This window comes from Notamacropus eugenii, chromosome 2 (assembly GCF_028372415.1).
Source record: "Notamacropus eugenii isolate mMacEug1 chromosome 2, mMacEug1.pri_v2, whole genome shotgun sequence".
NCBI lineage: Eukaryota > Metazoa > Chordata > Mammalia > Diprotodontia > Macropodidae > Notamacropus > Notamacropus eugenii.
This window is the reverse complement of record NC_092873.1, coordinates 514,300,706-514,327,429: the sequence shown is the minus strand read 5'-3', so window position 1 is coordinate 514,327,429 and position 26,724 is coordinate 514,300,706. Positions and strand designations below refer to the sequence as shown.

General features: G+C 50.2%; 2 protein-coding genes and 1 long non-coding RNA gene across 15 annotated transcripts in view; 1 reads left to right on the top strand and 2 right to left on the bottom strand.

Annotated features, from left to right (window-relative positions):
• Window positions 1-7,960: 7,960 nt before the first annotated feature.
• Window positions 7,961-18,643, bottom strand: MRPL37 (mitochondrial ribosomal protein L37). Its single transcript, XM_072649537.1, has 7 exons — window positions 18,263-18,643; window positions 13,966-14,149; window positions 13,750-13,865; window positions 11,110-11,295; window positions 10,028-10,185; window positions 9,032-9,235; window positions 7,961-8,168 (listed from the first exon to the last, which is right to left on the bottom strand). Exons 1-7 carry the CDS (start codon window positions 18,615-18,617, stop codon window positions 8,091-8,093), a joined length of 1,281 nt encoding a protein of 426 aa, XP_072505638.1. The 5' UTR covers window positions 18,618-18,643; the 3' UTR covers window positions 7,961-8,090.
• A 13-nt stretch (window positions 18,644-18,656) lies between these two features.
• CYB5RL (cytochrome b5 reductase like) overlaps window positions 18,657-26,724 on the top strand; it is a 32,460-nt gene continuing 24,392 nt past the window's right edge. For 3 of the 12 annotated variants that reach the window (XM_072649551.1, XM_072649543.1, XM_072649539.1), the window contains exons 1-2: window positions 20,499-20,580; window positions 24,611-24,821. In XM_072649551.1, the coding sequence (XP_072505652.1) occupies window positions 24,624-24,821 (198 nt within the window). In that variant the 5' untranslated portion in view covers window positions 20,499-20,580; window positions 24,611-24,623. Of the gene's footprint in view, window positions 18,856-19,424; window positions 19,549-19,620; window positions 19,736-19,937; window positions 20,027-20,492; window positions 20,581-24,610; window positions 24,822-26,724 lie in introns of those variants that run through there. The other 9 variants (XM_072649548.1, XM_072649540.1, XM_072649550.1 and 6 more) reach the window with 5 other exon arrangements.
• On the bottom strand, window positions 20,478-26,026 carry LOC140530182 (uncharacterized). 2 transcript variants are annotated; one of them, XR_011975834.1, is made up of 3 exons: window positions 25,389-26,026; window positions 24,151-24,314; window positions 20,478-20,566 (listed from the first exon to the last, which is right to left on the bottom strand). It is a non-coding gene; the product is annotated as an uncharacterized lncRNA (long non-coding RNA). The 2 variants fall into 2 exon arrangements; XR_011975833.1 differs by lacking the exon at window positions 20,478-20,566 and adding an exon at window positions 22,623-22,728.

The following is a 26,724-nucleotide window of genomic DNA, read 5'->3' as shown; positions in this document are numbered from 1 at the left end:
CATCAACTCTTAAGAGGGCAATAATAACAGCATCCACCTCCCAAGGTGGTTGTGAGGATGAAATGAGATTCTATTTGCAAACCTTAAAGTCCTGTATAAATGCTAGCTATCATTATTATTCACTATGCCTCCCCCATTTTATTCTGGTGAAGTTGATTTTTTATACCCAAGTGCAAGACTTTACATTGATTCCTGTTGCGTTTCATCTTAGTGGCTTTACTCCAAATGGTCTTTCAAGATTCTGGGGGTAGGGGGCGCATCCTGACTCTTATTTGGTGTGTTAACTTTTTGTCATCTGCAGACTTCATGAGCATGCCATCTATGCTCTCATTCAGGTCACTGACAAAAGCAATAAGTAGCCCAGGGTTTTAAGCACAGAGTCTGGAGGCATTCTATTGGAGATTTTCTGCCACATTGACACCAAACCATTAACCATGACTCTGAATCCATCTGACTGTTAATCTTCTAGTGCACATCTCTCCATCTTCTCTACGGAAATAGCATGAGATACTTTAGGGTGTTTCCATAAAATCTCATTAGGGAATGAATTTATGATTAGAGCTAACATTCACCTCAATTTCCAAAGGCTGCCAAGTGGTTTCACTCTAGACTCTTACTGGAATCTCCCAACAGCCCTGGGAGGTAGGTACTAGTTATCATCATCCCTGTTTTACAGATGAGAAGATGAAGGCCCAGAGAGATCAACTTGTCCATGATTGGGCATCCGGTATGTGGCATAGGTGGGATTAGAACCCATGTCTTTAGATCTTTCATTACCTCTCCCCATCTGAACTAAAGAAGCCTTTCTACCTCGTCCCTGATAAGTTTTTATCCAGCTTCCGCTTGGAGATGCCTTGGTTATGAGGGAGCTTTTCCTTAGGCTAAGCAGAAATTTGCCTCCATGCAACTTACCCCACATGGATGGCCCTAATACCATCATCAGTGAGGGCCAGCGTGGGGTTTGGCGCTTAAACTCTTTCCCATCTTGAAAATGAGGAGAATAACCCAAGTCCTATTTCCCTCAAAGGGCTGCCCTGTTTAAAGTACTTTGAAAAGTACGAAGTTCAATAAAAATTCAGCAGACATTTACCCTCCAGGGTCAAACAAGAAATCTGAGATGCAGGGAGGTCGCAGGATCAAAGTTTTAGACCCAGGAAAGGGTTTTGGAGATCGTCTAACTCAACTCCCCCATTTTGAGGATGAGGAAATTGAGGCCCTGAGATACTAGGACTTACCCAGGGTCACAAAGGGCCTGTCAAACTCCAAACCCAGGGCTTTACCTGCTCCACCTCACATACTTGAAAACTGCTCTTAGGTGTCCCCCTGAGCTTTCTCTCCACAAGGACTGATAAGTCACCCCCCTCCCTCCATGCCTTCAACTGATCCTCACAAAGAATGAATGTGTTCCAAAGCCCTCACCCTCCATGAGTTCTCCAGTTGATCAAGGTGGGCCCAAGACTCCAGATGTGTTTGACCATGGAAGAGGACTGAAGGACCATCATCTCCTTATTTCTGGAAGATCTCTGTCTCTCCTTCCCTGCCTCCATGTCTTTGACTCCCTCTCTCCCTCCATCTCTGTCTCATGTCTTTTCTTCCTTCTCTGTCTCTGTATGTCTCTATCCTTTCAATCTCTCCTTTCTTTCTCCCTTTGCCCTATCTCTCTCTGTCCATTCCTCCTTCTCTCCCATCTCTCCTCCCTCCCTCCCTCCTCTGTTTCTGGCTATCTCTGATGTAGGAGGTTCTAGCAGAATTCTCATTGCCCTGCCCAAGGCCTTTCTGACCTGTTACTGATTGCTCTGTAGTGTACACAGGGGAAGACTACGGTGTTTTATTTGAATTTAACCATGAATCATGTCCTTTTTCATCATATTATCAGTAATGCAGTTTTGTGTCATATTTGGTGGTCCATGAGTGTCTCACAGTACTCCCACCCTGCACCTGACTCATTGGACTAGCCCAGGCTCAGCCTGGCCCAGACCTGACAATCTATGTTCTGAGGCTCCTTCCAGATCTAACATTTTATAGTCCTATGGTCATATTTATTCCCATTAATATAGGGATAGATTCTAGGTTGTCAGTTTTGACCCATTATTCTATTTTATTGATATCCTTTCGGTCCCAGCTCTACCGCTATCACATCAGCTGACTCCCATAGCACATATAAAAAGTGCAGGAGGGGTCAAAGCAAGGTGGAGATCCATTTGGGTGAAGCCAGTCAGGAAATGCTTCCTGGAGGAGATAGGACTTCAACTAGGCCTTGAAGGATGATTTAGCTTTGAACAGGGAGAGAAGGAGGGGAACCCAGTGTGAGCAAAGACAGTGACGGAGGAGACTGTGCTGTGCAGGACCCCACCTAGGGAGAGGATGGAGCTGGTTGGGGCCTGACAGGGGTGTGTGTGAGCTTGTTAAATGTTCCATGGGAGCTTTTGTACCCTGGAAATCATCAGAGCCACGAATCAGGGCTTTGTTTATTGTTCTATTGATTTCTAAACTTAAGAACGTGTTGGAGAAAATGCTGATAATGAAGATCAAATTTCAAAGTGTGTGTGCTGCCTCCTGTGTCCCTCCTCCTCCCCTCTCCCACCCCATCACTCCCGGACTGATGGGGGGCCCAGAATGTTCATTCATTGGCAGAAGGATCATGCACTTCAGTCTTGAGCCTAGGACTGGTTCTCTCCCCCTTCCCTCTACTCAGTGATCTGCCCTGTCTAGCCTTCCTGTTTACTGCTTCATCCACAGCCTGTTCAGAACTTGGAAAAGAGGAATAAACACCCTTTTTTGAAGGACTAGGCCTTGCTTCCATGGGGGAAAATTTCATTTCCTGAGATACCAGGGGCTCTACAGGGGAGGCACTTGGGGTTAAGTGAGTTGCCCAAGGTCACACAGCTAGTGAGTGTCAAGAGTCTGAGGTGAGATTTGAACTCAGGTCCTCCTGACTCCTGCACTGATGCTTTATCCACTGCACCACCTAGCTGCCCCAATTCCACAAGTATCATTAAGGACACAAGACAAAATGAAATAGCCCCTGCCCTCAAGGAGCTCACATCCTACCACTAAGAAACAACGAGTATACCCGACAAGTAAATCCCAAATACATAGAAGAGTTGGTGGGGGTAGGTAGAAGGGAGAATACAAAAACCAGGCTGGGTTGGGGGGGGATCAAGAACAACTCTGATGAGTTAAGAATCTCAAGAATATTAAATGAAAAAGGGGGAGATGAAGGGGAGAGGAGGCTGTCAGTGCCAGATCTCAACCCATCCTAGAAAGAAGTAATCATATCTGACACTGATTAAAAAAGAACGTTCAATCAGTGAAACAGATTTGGTGCAGAACATACAAAAGCAAGGACCACCAGTAGCACCGTGATGAGTAAACTCAAAAGCCAGAGTTATTTGGAAAAGGAATCACTGTTTGACAAAAACCGCAGGGAAAATTGGACAACAATTAAGATAAAACTGGCAGAAATTAGGGTTACACCAGCACCTCACACCATACACCAAGAAAAGCTCCTAATGGATACATGACCTAAATATAAAAGGCTGAATAATAAATTAATTAGAGGAGGAAGAAATTACCTTTCTGATCTTTGGACAGGGGAAAAGTCTATGACTAAACAAGAGAATAACAAGAGAAAATGGACAGTTTTGATTATATTCAATGGAAAAGGTTTTGTACAAACAAATCTAAAGTAGTTATAATTAGAAAGGAAACAGTAACAGGGGAAAAATTCTTTGCAGTAAGTTTATTGATAAAGATTTCATATCCAAGACATATAAAGAACTCTTTCAAATTTATAAAACTAAGAGCCATTCCCAACAGATAAATGGTTAAAGGATATGAACAACAGGTTTCTAAAGGACGCGATCCAAGCTATCAATAACCATATGGAAAAGCTCTCTGAAAGGATGCTGTCAGAAATACCTGGAAAGACTTACATGAACTGACACAAGGTGAAATGCACAGAAACAGGAAAACATCATACACAGTAACAGCAATATCGTATAAGTAAGCTATTCTCAGAAATGCAATAAATCCAAAGGACTTCGGATGAAAAATGCTATCCATCTCCAAAGAAATAACTGATGGATTCTGAATAAAGATGAAAACATGTTTTTTTGCTTTTTTTCCCCTCAATCTGTTTTTTCTTTCACAACATGAATAATATGGAAATGTGTTTTGCATGACTGCACATATATAACCTACACATCAAATTGCTTCCTTCTCAATGAGGGGAGAGGGGAGGAAGGGAAAGAATTTACAAATCAAAATTTTAAAAAACCAAATGTTAAAAGTCGTTTTTATATGTAATTAAGGAGAAAATAAAATAATAATCTTTTTTTTTAAGGGCTCTAAATCAACAGTTACAGAAATGTAAGTAGAAGCAATTTTTTTGTTAGTTTCCAAAACTTAGAAACTTAAGACAATATCATCCTCCTGTTGGGAAATGGATAAAGACATTATGAAATATTAATAGAATAGAATATTAATATGCCACAAGAAATGAGAAAATGGAGCATTTTAGAGGGAATTGGGAAGACCTCTATGAACTGATGAGGACAGAAGTGAGCAGAACCAGGACAATGACAACATTATAAAGAAAGACTCTAGAACTCTAATCGATGCAGTGAAAAACCATGAATCCTGGTTAAAAATGGAGCAAGGCACTCACCTCCTGCCATTGGCCATGAACTTAAGTGCAGGAGACAGCCAGTGTGGCAATTTCTTTTTCTGGATTATGCATTCTTATTTAGAGGGTTTTGTTGGGGGACGGGGGTAGGGGGGGGAGGTGTGGGTAGTGGGAGGGTTACTGTTGCCTGTCCTTTGTTCTTGAAGAGGACCGTGACATCAGGGAGGTGATGCCATGACTTCCCAGTGAATTGGATTGAAGTGAGGAAGGACTGTGCAAAACCACCAGTCTCACTCTCTCCTCCAGGGCCATCTGGGTCCAGTGGCCAGATACACATCAGGTTGACTAGAGATGGGTCCCCATTCCTGACACATGGTGGGAACTATCTGAATGCTTATTTCCTTTCCCTTCATCCTTTCCTTTCTATTGCCATCAAAAGTGTGGCTTCAGGTGATTAAATTTTGTCCAAGACCACCAAGAAAGGGCTGAGGTTGTTCTGCATTGGGGTGGGGTGTGATCATGTCATTAAGACCAGTATATATACAGAGCTTCAAGGTTTGCAAAGCCCTTTGGAATGTAGGGCAAGTAAGGGTAGGATTGGAATTCAGGTCTTCCTGCCTCCAGATCTGATCTCTATTTACAGTAGTACTGGATCATCACAAAGGATGAAATCAGGGATCTTTGCCTAGACTATTTCTCCAGCTGTCCCCCAGGCCTGGAATACTCTCCCTCATCTCTGCTTCCTGGCCTTCTTCAAGTCCTTACTAAAACCTCACCTCCAGGAAGCCTTCCCCTCCCTCTCTTAACAATTCCCTATTTATCCGGTCTGTAACTTATTTGTACATTTCTGTTGTCGCCCCCTTTAGATTGTAAGCTCCTTGAGAGCAGGGACTGTCTTTCGCCTCTTTTTGTATCCCAGGGAAGCTGGAAGGCAAAGATGAGGAGGGAGAGCCCTTCCAGATACAGGGCACAGCCAGGTGGTCAGTCGTTGTATCAGACCGAAGAGTAAGGTCTTAGCCATAGACAACTGGAATGGTGAGAAGGGGCCCCGTTTGGCAAGAGCTTTCCAGGTCTAACAGAGGATCTTGTATTTGAACCTGGAGGTGACAGGCCAGTGGAGCTGATTGGAGGTCAGGGGTAACATGGTCAGACCTACCCTGATCATAAGGGATTCTGCAAGTGTTCTGGGCAGACTCGTGTCCCAGAGCTCAGGAGTGAGCTGAAGGGCCTGCTTGTCTCCGAAATGCTTTATAAAAAAGGAAAAAAGACCAAATGCAAGCAAGTTCAGACTAGATGGCACGTGAGAGAAGGCATGGAGGATGTTATGTCTAGAATTTTCCCGGCTGCTCTTTCCAGGGGAACAAAGGCTTACCCTGATTGTTTATAGCTGCCTGGACGGTACCTTGGCTTCCTTTGGCTCCCAGCCAGGAAAAAGCAATAAACTCAGAGCAGCTCCTCTGCTCAGGCCTGAGCAAGTACACACACACACGCGTGTGCACACATGCAGACATGCACAGACACAGAAATGCAGACACACACACGCACAGACGCACGCACACACACGCGTGTGCACACATGCAGACATGCACAGACACAGAAATGCAGACACACACGCACAGACGCACGCACACACACACGCGTGTGCACACATGCAGACATGCACAGACACAGAAATGCAGACACACACACACGCACAGACGCACGCACACACACACGCGTGTGCACACATGCAGACATGCACAGACACAGAAATGCAGACACACACGCACAGACGCACGCACACACACACGCGCGTGTGCACACATGCAGACATGCACAGACACAGAAATGCAGACGCACACACGCACAGACGCACGCGCACACACACACACACGCGTGCACACATGCAGACATGCACAGACACAGAAATGCAGACACACACGCACAGACGCACGCACACACACACACACACGGCCCACAGACCCTGGAGCTTTCGGCCAATGACCAAGTCTTCTCTTTTAAACAATATTAGAAACACAAGACAGGATGGCTCACTTTTGTTTTTAAAAACCCATCAGCTGACAACTTGTCATTGTGCCCAGTTTCATCCTCGGGTGAATTCTTCCCAAAATGCTGCAAGGCCAGCCAGAAGTGCTGACCCAGGCAGGCAGTGCTGTGGCTGGAAAGCTCCACAGAGGACATCCTCTTGTTGCCTAGTGGTGGCTATCAGCTCCTGCACCCAGAACTGTGCCCAGCCTGTGCTGGGAAGCAGGGAGGTGGGGAGGGAGGACAACAGCTGACAAGGGGGCAGCTGGGTCAGGGGCTTTGTTTCATACCCCCTCACAACATATGAGCTTTCAGTCTTCCCGTAACTTCTGCTCATTAACAATTACAGTAATAACAGCGGGCATTTTGGTCCCATTTAAGATTCACAAAGTCCTTTAGTTCTTTCTCCATAACCTGATTTAATCTTCACACAGCAGCACTGAATCACTGTGGCTAAAGCTTTTACCCCCATTTTATAGGTGAGGAAGTTCCTGGTGCTTTAAGGTTTACAAGTCACTTTACAGACACCACATCTATCCCTCAGTGATGCCAGGTATTGATCATCTCCACTCTACAGTGGAGGAAGTGATGTTCAGAGGGGCCAATGACTTGTCCAGGGTCACAGAGTCAGTATGTCTCCTAGTCAGCAGAATGAGGCAGAGGATGAGGCAGGCATGAATACCAGGTGGGGTTGGGCTCCACCACTGAAGAAGGACAATGCCACAAGAAGGGCTGATGCTAGGAGTCTGCTCTCATGGCACCATTGGCTGGACTGTGCCTACTAGTTAATGCCCATCATTTCTGCAGGTCTCAGGAGAATCAAGAAAAAATGTCAGGGATAAGAGGGCAACCTCCACAAGGGGAGGGGAGTTACTGCCAACTAATGAGGTTTTGCTTAGTGATTCTGAGAATTCAGGCAGGAACAGTGGTACCTCTGGGCACTTGGTGCCCTCCACCTCTGCTCAGAGCTTCAAGGAATCCCTTGGTTCAAGGTATCTGAAGCCAGGAGACCTGCAGAGCCATCAGTGACAATTCCTGTAGCAGTCTGACCCTCCCAGCACACAAATTCCCTCCGATGGCTTGGAGCAGTGCCAGCCATTCTAGGCCAGCTGTGCCCAGCAAGGACTTTTCCAGTACACTCACTGCCCTCCCAGAAGGCTCAATACGCCCTTTGCTACACCAGGATGCATTTCCTGACGAACAGTGGGCTGGGCACTCCTGGCTAAGGATATTTTTTAAAAAAGGCTGGAACATTATTTTAAGTACCATCCTCGTCGGCTGCAACAATCCTGAAAATTAACAACAAGCTCAAAGATATAAATAGCTTTTTATTGTCACCCAGGAGAGTGAATCCAGATGTGGACCAGGGCGGCCGCTGGGAGTCCAGCACTGCCTTCATGTTCCCACCAAGGTCTTCAGGCAGTCTGAGGGCTGGTGCTCAGGCTGCACCATGTAAGTACATGGCTAAAAACTTCTTGAAAGTTCCGGGCTGATAATCAATAATTCCAACAGGTTCCTAGAGAAAATGCACAGAATCACTTTTCTGCTATCCGCTGAATGGATGTAATTAAAACAAGGCCAGTTTCAGAGGGCTTGAAGAACTAACCACCACCCCCCCCCCCATTCACCCCCTAGGAGGCAGAGAGAAAAGAGCCCTGAGATAGGGGGCAGAGGAGCGGGGGGCCAATGCAGACACTGCCACTTGCTTCCTGTGTGAACTCAAGGCCTCAGTTTCCTTATCTGTAAAATGAAGGGAGCCTGGCCTAGATGATTTTTCTGAGATGCCCTTGGAGGATTCTACCTTTCACCTGCACAGTTTGCTGGCTGGACACTGAGCAGGTAGGGGCATGGAAGCCTGCTGGTTCTCCCACTAGTGAGAAGGCTCAGCCCGCTTTCTTCTCCCTCTTGTTGAGCTCCACAGCAGGGCACCCAACCAGGATCTCAGAAGGCCAAGAGTCAGGAACTCAGAGCTGGGAGTGCTGATCTGGGGCCAGAGGCCCCTGCCCTGCTGGGTAACCTCCCTCTCTCTCTCTCTGTGGGCTGTTTCCTCTTTGAGATGAGGGTGGTTGGATTCAGGGACCTCTATCAGGTTAATGCAGTCACGGTGAAGGGGCTATGTTGGCTTCATGAAGGGTGAGTTCTTGTAACCTCACCCTTTATATGTCCCTTATCCTTCACCAAGCCCTCATCACCTCACCTCTGGGAGGCAGGGTGGGGGTGGAGTTTCTGGGCCCGTTTCAAAAAGGAGACAAGTTGAGGCCTAGAGAGTGGCCTGACTCTGCACTGGAGGGGGGAGGGAGAGGGGGGATAGGGGCTCTTCCCACAATGCACACACGAGTGTGGCTGACAGGAGGAAGACAAACTTAGCTTCACACTTACCACAATGACTTTCTTTTTAATGACTGGAAGACATCGGAAATGCTGATAGAGAAGCTGGTCAGCATCCATCCAGACGAGATTCTTGACCCCCTCGTTGGAAGTCAGGTCCATTGTATTCAGCTGGAACACCATGAACTGAAAGACACGGCCATCTGTGCCAATGCTCTGCACCACAATGGGCTGCTCCAGCACCTGGGCCTCCTCCTGAGAAGAGATGGGCAAGCAGGGCCTTGGGCACCATGGCAGGCACCTAGCCCAGCTCTCACTACATCCAGCTGAGGCTCTGGTCTCCTTCCCCACAGGTCAGAACATTTGCTCTCCTGTTCTACCTGGTCCACTGCTCTATCAGGCAATGGCATTGAACTGGTCATGGCTGAGCCCAGAAGAGGCTTCCCGGACAGGGACTGCTCTGGGTCTAGGGTGATGTGCTGAACCCCACAGCTCCTCCCAAGGCCTGAAAAGGCCTCTTCCTCCTTGACTCATGTCTTTGTAGCCTCCTGGAGCACCCAGCAAAGGTCTAGGGACTAAAGGCAACCAGCCTGGTAAAGGTGCCTGCCCTGGCTGGCAACCAAAGGTGCCCAGAAAGGGCCATTTCCATAGGCTCGGGGTCTCCAGAGAGCACTAGTAAGTGAAAACCCCATATTCCAGGTCTACAGCCTAGCTCTAGACAGATGTTAGGAGCCAGGGCTTAACCCCACTGAAGCAGCCTACTCCTCGGCAAAAACTACAGGCAGAAGGAAACTCTGGGACAAAGTTTTGGGCCTAATGCTCCATGGTCATGAGGAGAGGGAAGAGGCCAAGTATCCTTCCTGAAAGTGCTGCCACAAGCTAAAGGACCCCAGTATGGCTCCCCTTCAGCCCCTTGATCTCTCCAAGGGCCCAGGCCAGCTGGCCTTCATTAGCACAGAGGGGTCTTCTTCCCTAACACACAGACACACACACAGACACACACACACCCCTTCACTGGCAGCCAGTAAGAAGACAAGGAGCACGAACCCCATACACAGCCCGGGCCTGAGCCAGAGCATTGCCAAAGGCAAACATGATCATCTTGGCTCGGAGCTGCTCGGGTCGAAATCGGCTCCGGCGATTGTTGGCCGCCTCCACAAAGTACACGGTGTGCGGATGGGGGTAAGGGTAGCCTTCATGGAAACCTGGAACATGGAAACCAAGGAAGGTGGGCTGGGTGACCATGGCATTGAGCCAAGCAGGCCACAGGACAGAGGCTGGGCTACTCAGGGAGCCACACGGGCCCCATCCCCCTCACAGCCTCAATCCATAGCACAGCTCAGTCACAAGGAAGGAAGAAGAGAACTCTTTGGTGGCTGTGGATCAATCCTACAATCAGCTGTGGGCTTCCAGAAACCGCTGGTGAAAAGTGAAGAAGAGATGAGAAAAATGAAGTGATGAAACAGCCATGTGGGAAGCAGGGAAGGCCTCCAGCCCCCGACTGTCCACCCAGAGCTGAGAGGCTCCCATGGCCAAGCCACAGCAGCAGCCTGCCCAGAACCCCAGCCTCTTAAGAGAAACACCCAGGGCCACACAGACAGGCTGTGTGTACTTCTTACAAGAACCAAAACAGAAGCTTGGTTCTAACTAGGGAGTTGTCTAAGAAGAAGAATCCCTGGAAGCCCAAACAGTACACGACTGCTCCTTCAGCTCGACGAGAAAGAAGGATGGGAAAATCCTAGTGGGGGCCAAGGATTCCAGAGCAGAAGGCGCAGTTTTGTACCACTCTGGATCAACTATACCTATTGAAAGCCCAGACTGCCAAGGGCTTGGGAGGGCAGTGGCCAGACCTTCCAGGAGGAGAGATGGGAGGATGCCTTCTTAGTGACAAGTTGCCAGCTCTGCCACACACCCCTACCCCCTACCGGCCCTTTCACTAGTACAATTCTGGTATAACCATGTGTCTCATCCTCCTATAGTTACAATATTTCTACCTGGACAAAGGGAAAAGATATAGAAGAGAAGGAAAGAGGAGCCTAACTGGTGCCTCTCCCCATACCCACCTGTCCCATCTGGCCTCCAAGGGGCCCCGCATGTAAATGAATGGTGGACCCCTCAGTTCTACCAACCTGGGTCATCTTTCACATGATAAATGTCACATTCCTGAAGATTAATGGTCGGAGCTATGGGGTAGAAGGTCTCTAGAACATGATTCTCTGTAGCTTGGACCTCTTCCTGGGATGTGATTGGCAGTAAAGGATCCTTGGCACTCAAACGAGTCCCATTAAGACCGCGGATCTGAAGGAAAATGGATTCTGTAAGGAGAGAAACAGGCAAACATAGCTACCTCGCTGTTCAAGCACAACATGCAATTAAGAGGCCCTTACTGAGTACAAAGAACAGGGTCAGATGTCAGGGGAGATCTAAAGATATGGGCTTTGCCTTCAAAGAACTCACAGGCTAGTCAGCAGACATGGCCCATGCACGGATAACTGTAATTCCTAATACACGTGCCTTAGCTGTCTCTGCCTTTCTCTTGGGGCAGATGGAAGAGTAAGCTGGGAGTTAGCAAGGCTTGGATTCAAATCCCATTTCAGATACACTAGATATGTGACCTTGGTGAAATCTTTTCACCTGAGCCTGTTTCTTCATCTGAAACTCGAAAGGGAGAATGGGATGAAGCTCTCTGTAAGGTCCCTTCCTGCTCTTAGGATGGACCCCTGGTTCCCAGAAGTCCCACTTTGTCTGGCAGACCACTTGGCCCAATGGAGGGCCTGAGGCACAACACCATGAAGCAGGCATTATGAAAAATATGATGACAAAAGCCGTTAGCGCCCAGCCTCATGCAGAATGAGAAGGCAGGCTCAGCCACATCTCACACAGAGGCACAGGGGAGAGGATGTATATTCATCTCAGGATCCAGCCGGGGAGCTGGTCAGCACTTATGGTTTCTCCAGCTATAAGCAGCAGAAGAGGCAGGAAATTCCCATCTCACACCTGTCCTTGCGGCCCACAGTGACCCAACTTAAGGGTTCCGCAACACATAGCTCCAAGAGTGAGTTCCAGTGCCTGGGGAGGCCAAGTGCTGGCTCCAGTCAAGCCTCCTTTGCTCAGATCAGGTTCTGGCCCTGAAAAGGCAGTGGGCTCCTGCCCCATCTCAATAGGAACTGCACCCCCTCCAGAACGCACCCAGGACAAGTCATGCCACTTAGTGGGTAGGCAGTCCCTGAGCCCAAGCCTCAGTGGGCCTTTCCGTAGTTCTCAGCTGAGCCTCTTAGTTCTACCCTCTAGGACCGGAGAACAAGCCCCATGTCTCTCATGCGACAGTCTTTCAGACACCTGAAAATCATGTCACTTTGCTCTAAATGTTCTTTTTTTCCAGGCCACACATCCCTGGTTCCTCCTAAATAAGCAATTCTGATGCCTGGTCACCTTCCCATGGATGTGCTCCAGCTTGTCAATGTCACTTCTAAAACATGGCACCCCAAGCCAAGCCCAAGGCTGGCCTGGCCAGGGGAGGAGAGCACAGACCCTTCAGCCACCACCCTCCTCATTCTGAAAGGCCTCTCTAGGCCTCCCATGTGAGCTCCTCTTTGGAAAATGCCTCAGCCACTCCTCTGACTGTCCTGGAGGGCACCAAAGCTTTGTTCTTTTGAGGTGGATCTGATAAGCAGAAAAAGCCAAAAGTCATTTGCAGCCAAGTAAATGCAGTGTCTTAATAACCTGGGAAACAAGAGTTGTTGTGAAGGAACAAAAAACCTCACCACTGCAGTGGGACAGATGGTCTCATGTGGCTCATAAACAGGCTTTGCTGGAAACTCCCAAAGAGGAGTGGCCCAAGCAATTGTAGCCATGCTGGGAAAAGCCAGGCACTGCCCCAGGAGATGGCCCTGAGGGCAGAAGACTCATGGGGACAGAGTCTATGAGGCTCTTAAAAAACCAGCCTTGCTACCTGACACCTCGCAAAATAGTTTTATTTTCTTATGGGTCACTTTCCCACTCTATGATTCAGTTTCTTCATCTGTAAAATGCAAGGGCAGGAAGAAAAGTCTCCCTTCCAAGATAACTCGGGGACTTGTGTTTCCTGACCATGGGAGAGGGAAAATAGTAAGTGTCCCTGGACCTCCACTGACCCTGGGTAGTGAGGCCTCCCCACAGACAGCATCCCCACAGACCGCATCCCCACAGACCGCACCAGTGTGGTTTCTAATTCAATCCTCCACCCATCCCTTCACTGTGACTACAGGGAACAGAGCAGTTTAATTAGAGGCAACATTTGATGTTTGCTATTCTGCAGTTCTCTACTTAACGAGGCTCTAATTGATTGAGGGCGCCAAGCTTTCTGTCACTCCAGACTCCTCCAAACAGGCCCCTTGCAGCCGAGGCTGCTGGGACCTCTGGCCAAGCAGCCTGTCTCTAGCAGGAAGGCAGCCGCATCCATGGGATCCTCGCCACCTCTGTTCAAACCACGGGAAGTCAGGGTAGGGAGGGAAGACTAGGCTGATGAATGAATGAGGCCCCTGAATAAACAAGCTCTGAGCATGCACAAAGCCATCCCAGAACTCAGGTTCTAACAGAAGGGAGCACTCGAGAGGGGACATCTAACCCTGTGAAGCAACTCACCCAAGGGCCCACAAGGGGGGAGCAGCAGAGCGAGGACTGGGGTCTGGGTGTCCTGCCTCCTGTATCACACACATACTACCCACACAACCCTCACTGACCCACTACACAGAGAGACAAACTGAAGGGGGAGCCCCAGCAGCACTGACCTCGATGCCACGAGGTTGACAGCATGTAGTCCCTGGCTTGGATCCTCCTGGTCAGAGCAGGGTACTGGGGAATCTTTGTTTTACACAGCTGTATTAGATTGTCCACAATGACAGGGCTTTGGGGGAGAGACAACACACACATGGGTGAGTGGAGCCAACAACATAAGTCTTCTTCAGCTGTGAGCACAGCAAGGCCACATGCTTCTGCAGGCTTACCAGTATGTCTCTCTCTTGGGGATGTCCTCTGTGGAATGCCACAGGCGTGCATGACAGATGGCGTTCTGGACCTGCTCATCCTGGTTCTCGATGTGGCTTGACGGCTCTTCAGCCAGCCTTAAGACCCTCTCTGGGAGGCCTTCAATTAACTTAGACTTGGTGAGCCAGAGTGCTTGCTTTACACCTTGGGGGAGAATTCAGCAAAAAAAGACAATCAGGATGGGAGCAGCTGCTATGAAAGGGGACATCAAAGAGGAGTTTCAGGTCCCACCCAACCTACCTCTAAATTCTAGAGGTGCTTTGGGGCATTTAGTCCCTCCCCTGTGGAGGGGGGATGGGGTAATAGCCCCAAATGCCCCAGTTCAGTTCTCCTGGGATCCTGTAATGGGGATGGGGGTCCAAGCCCCTGGCCAGATGTTCCCCATGCATCACTCAAAGTGACTGTACTTGGCTGGCAGAGCTTGGACAGTCGCTTTTGACAGCAGGTCATTTATTAAAGCAAGAAAGCTGCCACAAGCTCGCTCAGACTCAGGGACAAGTCATGAATTAAACATCGAGAGCCAGGCTGAAAGTGAGTCTTAGATGCCTTGGAAGGACCATTATCAGAGGACAGGTCATGTCTCTGGGTGGCACAGAACATTGGTGGAAGGAGTCAGAAACAGAAAGATACCCCTTCCTCTCCGGGCAGAAAGAAGGCTTCGTAACTTAAAGACAAACGCTCTGAAATCAATCTGAACATTTCTACCTCTCTGGGCTTGTTACCTCATGTAAAAAATAAGGGTAATTCTTGTGGGAGTTACCTCCCAATAGTGTTGGGATCAACTAAGCATATGTAATTGCTATAAAATATGAATTATCACATTTATAATTACTTCTAGCCTGGAAAGCTGGGGAACTGAGGCACAGCCCTGGTTTGGCCATCAGCTTCCAAGACTTGGAAAAGGATTTCAAGCCACTATTAACAGGCTATGTCTATGTGGCCCAGGGAGGTTTGGTGAGGCCACGCAGCTCTCTATAAAGCTGAACATGCTGGGACCCCAGAACTCACTTGGTCCACCTCTCTCATCCCACAGATGAGAAACAGAGGCTTCTCCAAAGTCACAAGAACAGCAACATTCAGAAACATGTGCTCTGCCTCCAAACCCAGCACTCTTTGCACCACAGCCCAGGGCCAGTCTACACAGCTAAATGTTTGCTCGTTTAGGCAGAGGGAAAGTGACTGCTAGTCAGGGTACTTTGTGGAGAAGCTTCTAGATTCGACAAGTGTTCGGACTAGGTAAACCTGGAAGATCTCTTCCCAAAGCCAGACTACCTTTGGCTTCCTCCCTAGTGAAAGAGAGGCAGCATGGCACAAAAAGACATGGGTTCCAGTTCAGTCACTGACACCTGGGTGACCAAGGCAAGGCCATTTACCCTTTCTAACAAGTAACAGATGAGCTGTCAATCTGCATTGATGGAGTGAGTTTCAATACTGGGAGCTCCTCACTGCAATTAAATCAATAAGAGGTTAGGTCTCACCCACCCCCAAGTCACACAAACACACCAAAAGCCCTCAGAGGTGGAAGGGGTTTTCTAGGTCACAGGAACATAGGATCTAGAGTTGGAAAAGCCCTTAATGTGAGTTAGTGAACTCAGGCTCAGAGAGAGCTGACTTGTCTGGGTCACTCATGGTAGTAAGGAGCCAGGCTGCCATTCCAGGCTGGGGCCTTGGAGTGCTAATCTACCCCCCATGTCCCTCCAGGCACGTCCCAAAGGAGGAGCCCCTTCTACAATGTTCCTAAGGAGTCATGAAAGCCCCTAGAAAAGCCAGCTGCTGTAACATGGCCACCCTTCAGTGAGAGAGAGAGCTTCCCTCTCCCCAAACAAACAACACCTGTGGTTATTAAGTCAGGCATTCACTCTGTGCCAGTGCTAAGGGCTGGGGATACAAAGAAAGGCTAACCACATTGCCCAAGGAAGCGCTTCCTAATCTAGAGGGCAAACTTTCCTCCCTAGAATTCCCTATGGAGTCAAGGAGAAAGTCGAACTTTCTGTCTACATGAACAGAGCCCAATCCCCTTCTCTAGGTCAAACAATCTCTGCTGATGTTGGCTCCCCATGTTACTTTCCCTGTATATCCACGGGGGAGGTGTCCTGTCCTGACTCTCCTACTGACTTCTGGGGAAGGACAGTGGAGAATGCCACTCACAATCATGTAGCATAGTTGGGGACTCCTACCTGCCACAAAGAGCAACCTAGGAACCAGGGAACCCAGTCTCAGTGCCAACATTTTGCCCTGTGACCCTGAGCAAACCCTTCCCCGTCTCTGGATCACAGTCCCCAACTCTGCAAAAAGGGGGAGGAGGGAAGCAAGAGTCCCTAAGGTCCCCTTGGCCCACCTCGGTCTCTGCATATGGCCGATGCACACTGACAAGACCCTGAACACTTGCCCTCTCACAGGCTCATCCTCGCTCTGTGAGATAAGCGGGAAAGGCCTGACCATTTTTATTTTATGGGGGAAGAAACTAAGGTTGGGAGTGGGAAAATGACACTGAGCCAGCCTTCTAGGCTAGGCCTCTTGGGCTGTAGCACAGTGGGGAGACTCTGGGACACTGGGCCTTCAGGTCCTCAAAATGTCCAAGTGAAAGAAACCTTAGAGATGAACAGTCCAGGCCCCTCCCATCTGTGGACAGGTCACACAGTCAGCCAACGGCAGTGACCAGGGCAGACCAATTCAAAACATGTAGTAAGCACCTACTAGCAGCATAGGAACAAAACAAGAACTACGAGTTTTGGTCTTAAGTGCCTCATTTCCCAAAGGAGCAAACTGAGGCCCAGAGACATTACTCATAGTGAAACGTAATTACAGTGTGAAGAATACTGGATTCTGCAGTCCAAAGACCTTTATTATACATGGGGATCTAGGTAAGCCCCCTCCCTGCTCCAGGGCTGTTTGCCTGTCTGCAAAATGAAAGGATGTCTCTGACATTCCTCCCAGACTCATGGTGTCTCCTGGCTGGCACCTTTTCTGTAGGATGGATGGGTGACTGGATGGGTGATTTCATTAGTACATTACAGAGTAGCTCCCAGGGGAAGTAACTCCCTCTCCCCATGCAGCTCAACACCTCCTCTACAATCCAATCTAAGAGAGCTATGTGGGGCACTGAGAGGTCAAATGATTCGGCCAAAGAAATCTGAGTCAGAGGAAGGACTTTAAACCCCCCAGGTCAGCGATCCTGTGACCCCTGGCATGCCACAGTTCTAAGGCACCTAGAAAATTCTCTGGTCCAGCCCCCACATTTCAAAGGTGAGAGAGTATGGAGAAGAGCAGGGAGCGATCCAGGCCAGGGTACAAGAAACAGCAAGCGGCCACTCGGCCAGACTGCCTGGTCCAAGCAGGAGACTCTGTACAACAAGCTTGGAGCTGGATCATGGTAGGCCAGAAGGGCCAAAAAGCCAAGTTTCTGGAGGGATGGGTCAGGTCTGAGATCAAGGGACAGCAAGTTGGCAGCTTCGTGGAGAAAGAAGAGACTAGAGGGTGATGAGGACCACCAGGAGGACTCAGACCGCTCGGGCAGAGCTGACAGGCCGTGGCAACCGCTGTGGAGGAAGAGGGGACAGTTCCAAAGCTACCACCTGCCCGGTCACTCCTCGGGTTTCATGCCACGCTCACCAGCTGTGCCTGCAGTCCACCCACGAAGCACCTACTATGTGCAGGCCCAAGAGACACAGATACAAACTGGCCCTGCCCAAACCCTCTGCCAACAGCCATGTGCAGAGAACATACGGACGGGATCACCGGGTGAGATGCAGAGATGCCAGGATGCCAGGAGGCGGAGCCGAAAGGGAGGGCATCTGGGGACAACACCCCAAGCGCGGAGATGGAGGGTCCTGGGGGACCACCAGCCAGAAGGCGGGTCTATGACTGGGGGCGGTTACGAGGCCTTTAAGCCCCCAGGGCCAGGATGCTGGAGGGAACAAGGAGCCCCTGGGGCTGCCCGAAGCGGGGCGGGTGAGGCGCCCCAATACTGCGGAGTGGGAGCTCTTACAACCTGGCAAACACGTCATCCGGCCTTCCCCACAACGGCGGAGGCGGGGCGTTCCACACACGCAGGTGGTCGGTGGGACCCGGCCCCCTCCCGCCCCCGCCCTGGGCCTCAGTTTCCCCACGGGTGGCAGGAGGAGTCTGGAGGCCAGGCAGAGACGGCGCTCACGTGACAGGGCTTTAACGGGAGCCTCCGCTACAGCTGCCCGGCAGTGCGGCCCCGCCCCCGCCCCGCCCCCCGCCGGCCTGCCCCTCCCCCCGGGCTTCACTCACCCTCCAGCAGGCGGCAGCGCTGGTGCATCACGTAGCAGGTCCGGTCGCGCCGCAGGGGGTGGGTCTCTCGCGGGACCGGCCGGGGCCGCCTCGGGTCCTCCCAGCCGCGCTCCCACGGCGGGAACACGGGCCTGGCCAGGCCGGGCTGCCGGTGCTGGAGGCCGGCCCACGTCACGGGCTCCACACCCGGGATCTCGTACACGCGGTCCAGCGGCGGAGGCTCGCGCTTGCGCGTAGAGCGCGCGCCCCATTCGTAGGCGCTGCGCCGGGGCCCCCCGGGGCTCAAGCCGCCCCCCGGGGCCGCCCTGGCCCTCAGCGCCCCGACCGCCGGCCGTCCGCACAAGGCCGCCGCCATGCTGCCCACCGCGAGGCCCGCCGGGAGAGGGGAGGGGCGCGCAGCCTGGGCGGGGCGAGGTCACGGGACGCCGAGCGGCGGCCTCCGCAGCCAATCGTCGCAGGCGCAGCTCTCCTTCCTCCCGCCCCGTCCCAGCTCTAGCCGGTAAGGGAGCGTCGGCGAAGTGCTGCCCCGAAGGGGGCGGAGCTCGGCAGAGCGGCCCTGAACCGAGCTGAGAGCTTCGGCCGAGACCGCAGCGGTATGTGCGAGAGGAGCCCCGGGGTGGCCGGGTTGGACGGGCGGGGCGAGCGGAGCCCAGCAGGAGGGCTGGCTCCTGGGGGGAGCCCGAGCAGGTCCCCGATCCCCGATCATCTCCCAGGCCCAGCCTTCCAGCCCAGCGGCAGGCACCCCAGGGGTCATCTAGCCCCACCCCCTCATCTTACAGACTGGGGCCGGCCCCCAGACCGGTGGGCTTGGCGGGGGTGACCGCGGGGTGCCCGGGGTCCGTGCCCTTCCTGAGCGGCCCCGGCGGCCCGCACTGAGGCCAGAGCGGGGGACCTGCCCAGGGGCTTCCCGCGTCTGCCCCCAGGCCGCGCCGGCGGAGCGGAGCCCAGAAAGGTGCCCAGAGAGGGGCACCCAGCCAGGTGGCTGCCCGCCCCCAGCGCCAGGGCGTGCCCGCCATGCCCATCCTCGTCACTTAGGAAAGCTCGTTAGCTGGTTTTCTTGGGGAAAGATGGGAGCCGGAGCGTGCGCGGAGACAGGGCTTGGGTCCGGGCTGGTCTAGCCCAGGGGCATGAAGAGGGCCCCGGTGGAGCCCTGGGGTCTGTGCCTCCCCCCGGCGTCTTTAGATCTGGAAGAAAGCTTGGGAATCCCCTAGGATCGCTGCCCCCCTCTGCCAGGGAGAGCCCGGAGGCAGCCTGGGCAGGGGGTGAGGACCGAGCTTGGGGCGAAGGTGAGCCACACTCTGACGGGAGAGGTCAGCCGGACAGAAGCCAAGGGAGGACAGAGTGGCCAGGGCGAGGGCACGGGCACCTGGGGCAAAGCAACTGAGGGAAAAGACCGTGAAAACGGGGCTCGGATTCCTTGGTGTTGGGACGAAACCTGCCTCCCTGTGCCCACCAGGGCCCCACAACATACAGGTGCTCAGAGCCTCCCTGGAAAGGGGTTGTGAGCCCCCCCCATACTTCCCACCTTCGGACTGGGCCAGAATCCTTTCCTACCAGCTGTTCCTCATCTTTTTGGTTTGTCTTCTTTTGTGGGTGACAGGCTGGGCAGAACCCTGCTCCCCGCTTTCCTCAGCTCAGGACCCTGATGAGGATGGGAGAGAGAGAGAGAGGAAACCACAGAATTTTTCCTGAGAGCACTCTGCATGGAGGAGTCAGACCTGGGCCTCCTTCCTAGCCCTCCTGCTTTTCACGGTGCCATCCTGGGTAGGGCACTGCTCCTCTCTGGGTCTCACTTTCCACATCTCTGATGAGAACAGGAATGCCTGCACATTCCACTTCCTGGGGGATGTTAGAGCAGACAAGTGAGGCGATGAATGTACAAGGGCCTTCAGAAACCTTCAGTCACAACATAAATCTGATGTGTTCATGCCCATTTTTCCAAATGGGTTCATCTTGAGAAGCTCCTCTTCCGGAGTGTTCTGAATCCTGTGAATAGCCCCGATCGTACCCCACAAAGAACAACACTTGGCAGAGATGAAAAATCAAGGCTAAGGGCCTCCAATCCGGCCTAAGAGCAACCAAGGATGTGGCTTTCTTTTATCCTGAACTTTATATCCCTAGACTAGACACATATTTGAAGTGTCACTGGGAGGCAGGTGTGGCCCTTGACTGTAGATAGGGGCCTCCCCTTAGAGAAAGACTGGAAATCAGAGGAGTGTCGATGAGCTGGCTTCCTTCACGTGGCTGCATCTTCTAGACTTTCTCTCTTCCCTCTTTAGAGCATTCTTTGTCCAGAAAAGAATTCTGGAACCAACACAGTAAGTCTATTAGAAAGATACACAGTACAGAGCTCAACATCCCCTCTGACAATCAGAAGACACATTTTCCCCCATACATGGCACAAAGCACTGGCTGCCAATCCTCTTTCCTACTTGGGAGGGAACCAGATTATACTTATCTGTTATGTAGTTGGGGTTTACACACACACACACACACACACACACACACACATACACACACAAAAAGACTGTGTGGTAAGTGTGGGTAAGAGAGAGAAAGTATTCTATACCCATAGTACCTCACTTCCCTACTTAGAAGAGGATTGGCCACTGCATTTAACCTATATTTAATATCCAAACTTTTTTTTTAAAAGAGAAGAAGCATGGCTTAATGGATAGAGAGCTGGTCTCAGAGCCAGGAAGACCCAGGTTCCAGTCCCATATTTGATCTGAGCTGCCTGTGTTAGTTACCTAGTCACTTAAACTCCTCTGTAAAATGAGAGTATTACATATGAGGGCCTCTCACTTCCCTTCCAGCTCTAAATCTGACCTTAATCTGAAGTTCTATATAGTTTTCTTCCTTCCTTCCTTCCTTCCTTCCTTCCTTCCTTCCTTCCTTCCTTCCTTCCTCCCTCCCTCCCTCCCTTCTTTCGCTCTTTCTCTCTCTCTTTCTCTCTTCTTTCTTGGCATTCTGAGTTAAGTCACTTGCCCAGGGACACAAAGCTAGTATCTGAAGTTGAAGATGAGGGAATGGGACTTGACAATCATAGATCTCAAGCTAGAAGGAATGGCAGAGGCCATCAAGTCCAGCCCCCTCATTTTACAAAGGAAAAAACTGAAGCCTAAAGAGGTAAAACTGAATGACTTCCCAAGGGAGTAAAGATAAGAGGCAGAACTTGAACCCAGTTTCTCTGATTCCAGAGTTAGTATTCTTTCCCTTGTATAACCTTGTCTTCTTTGGAGATAACTTGGAGACGCTAGAGTCTATACAGACATCCCTAATGCTGTCCCTCCTTCCAGACACTGTTTCCTTACATTCAGTGGGGTAGCCAATGTGGTTCTGGATTTTTGTCTTAGGGGATTCCTCTCCAGCTCCCGGGAGCTGCTAGCACAGGAGAAAGATAGGGCTAAAGGGACTGGCTCTGAGCACAAATGCAAAACCAAAACATCTTTATTCTGGTAAATTGAGGGTATAAGAGACCAAGAATAAAGTCTATAATATTAGAAATATCTCAGAAAAGTAGCCTGGACTAGTTCGCCAACACTTGAATTACCAGAACAAGATGGTGCCCCTTTAGAACCCGTGTGAAGTAAGCTTGGGACAACTAAAAGGAAGTCTGGCTTCACACCATAGGTGACTTATTACCCCAAGAGGTGACACAGCCAAGAAATGGAAATGACTGAAAAAATGATTTGGCCAGGTCGATAAGGACCTCCTATTCCAGGGGAGACCTCCTAAAGCAGCTAGTCCAGTCTCTGCCTGAGCAAGAACCCCTCTACAGCATCCCCAGTAAGAGATCATCCAGCCTCTGCTGACATACCTTCATTGGTGAGGAACTCACTACCTACCAAGGCAGCTCTTGACATACACATACACATACACACACACACACACACACACATCTGTATGTATGTGTACATGTATATATTTCAGCAGTTCTAATAGTTGAGACAATTTCTCCTTAATATGGAACCTCTATCTACAACTCCTCCTGGCCCATGGGGTCACCCATTTTTATAAGACCACTTTATTTTTGGTCTGGACCTTTGATTTCCTTCATATAAGGAACTCCCAATAAGGAAATTCCCTCTCCCTATGGATATCTGTTATTGTTTTGTGACATCCAGTCTTAAAGAGTTATTTGGTGCCCTGATTAAAACATTAAGTGACTTTCCTTGGGGCTCTTAGCCCTGGTATGCCAGGGGCAGGACTTGAATCCATCACCCTAACTCCGATGCCTGGACACTGTCCACTGAGCCACACTGTCTTTTGGACAGCTTTGAGGGATACAAACTATAAGGCCCCTAGCCTCTCTGAGCCCCAGCCTCCTCATCTGTAAAATGGGAATAATCATGCTTGTTCTACCTACCTCTGAGGAAATTAGGCACTTGGTAACCCTGAAAGGGCTAGATAAATGGTGGGGAGGTTGTTCTTCATAGCATTTCTCAGAAGTGAAGCCTAAATGACTGAAAAGGAAAGATTAGGAGGAGAACATCAGGGCCGAGGAGCCTTTTGGAGGCAGGACCCAGGAGGCAGGAGGCTAATGTATTCCCAACAAGTCTGGATTGCTGGCACTTATAAAGCTTCAGGAGGAGTGTTCCCAGACTCCCCTTTTGCTCTTCTTGACGCAACCCAGGTAGAGGCCCTGCTTCTGATTTTGGATTTGCATTCAGGGTATTAATGGCGAGACTGGATCTGCAGGTACAGTGGCTAGACAGGGCTCCTTCTTCATAAATGGTGGCCCTCATATGTAAATCCTCAGAAATTCAGATTAATCCCAAACTTCCTTCCCCATGAGGGAATCTCAGAATAAATCATAAGTTATGCCTCCATCTACTTAACTCTTCCCTGATTGTGCTCTCCCAGGCCGGGGGTCAGGCCTGGTTGCTAATAGCCACCTCTTACAGTATCTCTTGGGTCATCCATCCGTCCATCTGTTCATCTGTCTTCATTCATCCATCCATTCATCCATCCATCGTGGAGTCCTAGATCTAGAGTGGGGAGTGATCTGAGGCCATTTAATCTAGCCCCCTCATTTTGGAGATGAAGAAACAGAGACTGAGGCATCTGACTACTGTCCTCCCCAGTCGCCCCTCCTCCCCCAGGCCTTAGTGCTCTCTACTTTTTACTGTCCCTTGTTATATCTAGCCCTCATTAGAATCTAAGCTCCTTGAGGGAAGGATGGCTTCCTTTTTCTCTTCAGATCTTCCACACCTAGCACAGTGCCCGGCCCAGCATTCTATGCTGCAGCCAAATCATACAATTGGATCTTGGCCTTTCCTGTTCCCCTGCCTTTGGCTCATGCCATTCCTACACCCAGAATCTCCTTCCCTCCAGGACCACCCATTGAAAATCTGACCTTCACCTGCCTCTTTCATAGAGTCACAGGAGTAGAGAGTTGGAAGGGACCTTAGAAGCCTCTGGTCCAAGCCCTACGTATACATGACCAAGGAGGAATCATCTAGCCTCTGCCTGGAGACCTAGCTCCTCTAGGATGGGGGCCTCTTCCCCTGGGACAGCTCTCATTGTCTTGACATGGAGCTGCCTTCTGCAATCTTTGGCCCAAAGACTGTCTGAGCTGGAAGAGATTTCAAAAGTCATCTGTACCAACCAACATTTTGGGGAAAAGGAAAACAAGATTCAGAGAAGGCAGCATTTGGCCCACATCACACAGCTGGTGCCCGGTGGAGTCAGAACTTGACCCCAAGGTCCTCTGACCCCTCTCAGACTGTATCTCTGTTGTTGTCATTTAGTCTGTTACTTGTGTCCGACTCTCGGTGACCCCATGTGGGGGTTTCTTGGCAGACATACTGGAGCAGTTTGCCATTTCCTTCTCCAGCTCATTTTACAGATGAGGAAACAGAGGCAAACAGGGTGAAGTGACTTACCCAGGGTTGCACAGCTAGGACGTGCCTGAGGTCAGATCTGAACTCGGGTCCTCCAATGCTCTATCCACGGCGACACCTGAACAATTATTTTCATTTCAATCCAATCCAATTTAATTCAGCCAGTATTTATTAAGCACCTTCGAGTTACCGTGCTAGCATTAGGGCTGCAAAGACACAATGGAGAGTCCCTGCTTTTAGAGAGCTTACAATCTATTTCAAGGTTCACAATCCTTGTTATCTCAGAAGTCAACTCAACAAACATTTAATAAACAGTCGAGTACAGGGCCTTGTATACATTGGTTGCCTAATAAATGTTTAGTTGAATTGGATAGGGCACTTTGATTAGGGTCTTGGCGGAGATTTTCCTGATGTAGTGTTGGGAGTTTATCCCTACCATTGCCCCCGTTCTAAGCCAGATGGCTTTCCTAACCTCCCTCTCACCTTTTCCCCTCCTGAGCAGGCTCTGGCTGCTGATGATGGAGGAGAAGAAGGAGGAAGATGAGGAGGAGGAAACCTGGCTTCAACTCCGACCCACTGAACCTTTGCCTGCTCAGTGCTGTGGTGGCGGCTGCAAACCCTGCATATTTAACATCTATTACCAGGAGCTCTCTTGGTGGGAAAAAGCCCGAGCCAAGAAAGACAAGAGTCTCCTGTGGACAAAAATGGAAGAGGTAGGAACTTCTGGGGAAGTTGGCCTCCATCTGCACTGGGTCTAGATGGGAGCAGAGGCTTGGGCCCTTGTCTGCTCTTCTGTGAAATAAGCAGATTGGTATAGCTGGTTCCCTAAGATCCCCTCCAGCTCTGGATTCGAGGAGTCCTTCCAGGCCCACCTTTGCTACCTGGCTCCTCCAGACCACAGTGAATTCTGTCCTCTCTAATTGTAATGACAGAAACATACATTTCTCATCTGCTTGTAAGAAGCCAAGCTGAGATCCCAACCCAGATTCCTGCTATATTCAGAAAAGTTTGCCTTTTAAACTTTTATAATAATTCTAACAATGCCCTGAATGCATGAGAAGACTCACTGATACTTGTTGCTTTAGACTTAAGGCAAGCAGGCCCAGCCAGGAGTAGGTTTTTAATTCTCTGCTTATGGTGACTTCCTCATCTTTCATTCCCAAGTTCCCTCACCTTTGGGGGTAGATCAGTGGGTGGTGATAGAGCCCTCTAAGAAAATGAAAATACTTTTAGACTTTGAGTTAGAGAATCTGGGTTCAAATCCCTGCTATGTTGCTTACGCCTACAGGCCATGGGTAAGTCCCTTCTCTTATGCAAGTCAGAGGTGGTTCTGCTGGCATTTCAGAGTCTTCACCGCGGCCTTCCCCGCGGCCTTCCCCGCGGCCATAATGGTCTCAAGGTACTTGGAGTCCCTGCTGGGTATCACTTGCCTTATTAGCCATCTGTAACATTATGATGTCATTAGAATTATTTGGACCTGGGTTACGCCTCTGAACTAACCAGCGAGCACCTGGAGGGCAGGATCTGTGCCCTTCCAGATACTTCTCTCCCACCCCTTCAGCAGGTACTTGTCTGCTTTCCCCAAATTACTTTGTATTTATTCCAGTGCCTCATCACCTGTTTATTACATATGTGGCTCCTGTACTCAGGGCTCATGTTCTCATAGAGGAGATGACAGGTACCAAAATTCTTTGAAGGAAGGCAGCTTTTGAGGGGAGGGCTTGAACTGGCAGGGCCCTAGGAGAGGCCTCTTGGAGAAGGTAGTGTTGGAGGTAAGCCCCAAAGGAAATCAGGGATTTGGAGATGTGGATATGAGGAGGCACAACATTCCTGGCAGGGGGAACAGCCCTTGCAAAGGCAGGGAGATAGGAGATAGCACTTCGTCCTAAAGAACAGCAGTCGGTAGGTACAGCAGGATTGTAGAATGCTCAGAATAACAGGGATAATGTCTAAGAGGATTGAAAAGATGGGAATAGGTCAAGCTATGAAGAGCTTTAAATTCCAAACAGAGCCTTTCATGTGTTCATCATCTAGGGGGTGATAGGGAGCTACTGAAGTTTATAGACTAGGAGAAGTAACTTGGTCAGGCTTGTGCTTCAGGAAAAGCATTTTGGCAGGTGAGGGGGAGACTGGATGGAGAAGCAGGGACCAGCTCCAGGGCTACAACAACCAAAAAGAAGGGATTCTGTGGAGATGTCATGGAGAAAGAAATGGTGAGCTTTGGCAGGTGCTTGAATATGTGGAGTGAGGGAAAATAAGGAGGTGGTGCTAATGCTGAGTTTACAAATCTTGGTGCCTATGAGGACAGTGTTAACTTGGGCAGAAAGAGGAGAGGACTGGGGCAAGGGGTGGGAGGGAGGAAAAGATGACTTCTCTTCTGAATATGTTGATTTCAAGGTGCCTACAGGACATCCAGTGTGAAATGTTCAATAGACCATTGGCGAGGTAGGACTGGAGCTCAGGAAAGACTAATAGACATGGGAACCATCTGTGTAGAGCTGGCAACTGAATCAATGGGAGCTGATTAGATCACTAAGTGAGATAGTATAGAGGGAGAAGAGAAGGGGGCCCAGAGCAGAACCTTGGGGGATACCCAGGATTATAGGGTGTGACCTG

What these genes read in the sequence shown, in the direction of transcription:
- MRPL37 (XM_072649537.1), bottom strand. Translation starts at nt 18,617, where the DNA reads ATGGCGGCGGCCTTGTGCGGACGGCCGGCGGTCGGGGCGCTGAGGGCC. An exon ending in TCATGTGAAAGATGACCCAG is followed by an intron (nt 10,186 to 11,109) that starts GTTGGTAGAACT and finishes TCCATGTTCCAG; the next exon opens with GTTTCCATGAAGGCTACCCT. An exon ending in TTAAAAAGAAAGTCATTGTG is followed by an intron (nt 8,169 to 9,031) that starts GTAAGTGTGAAG and finishes CATTTTCTCTAG; the next exon opens with GAACCTGTTGGAATTATTGA.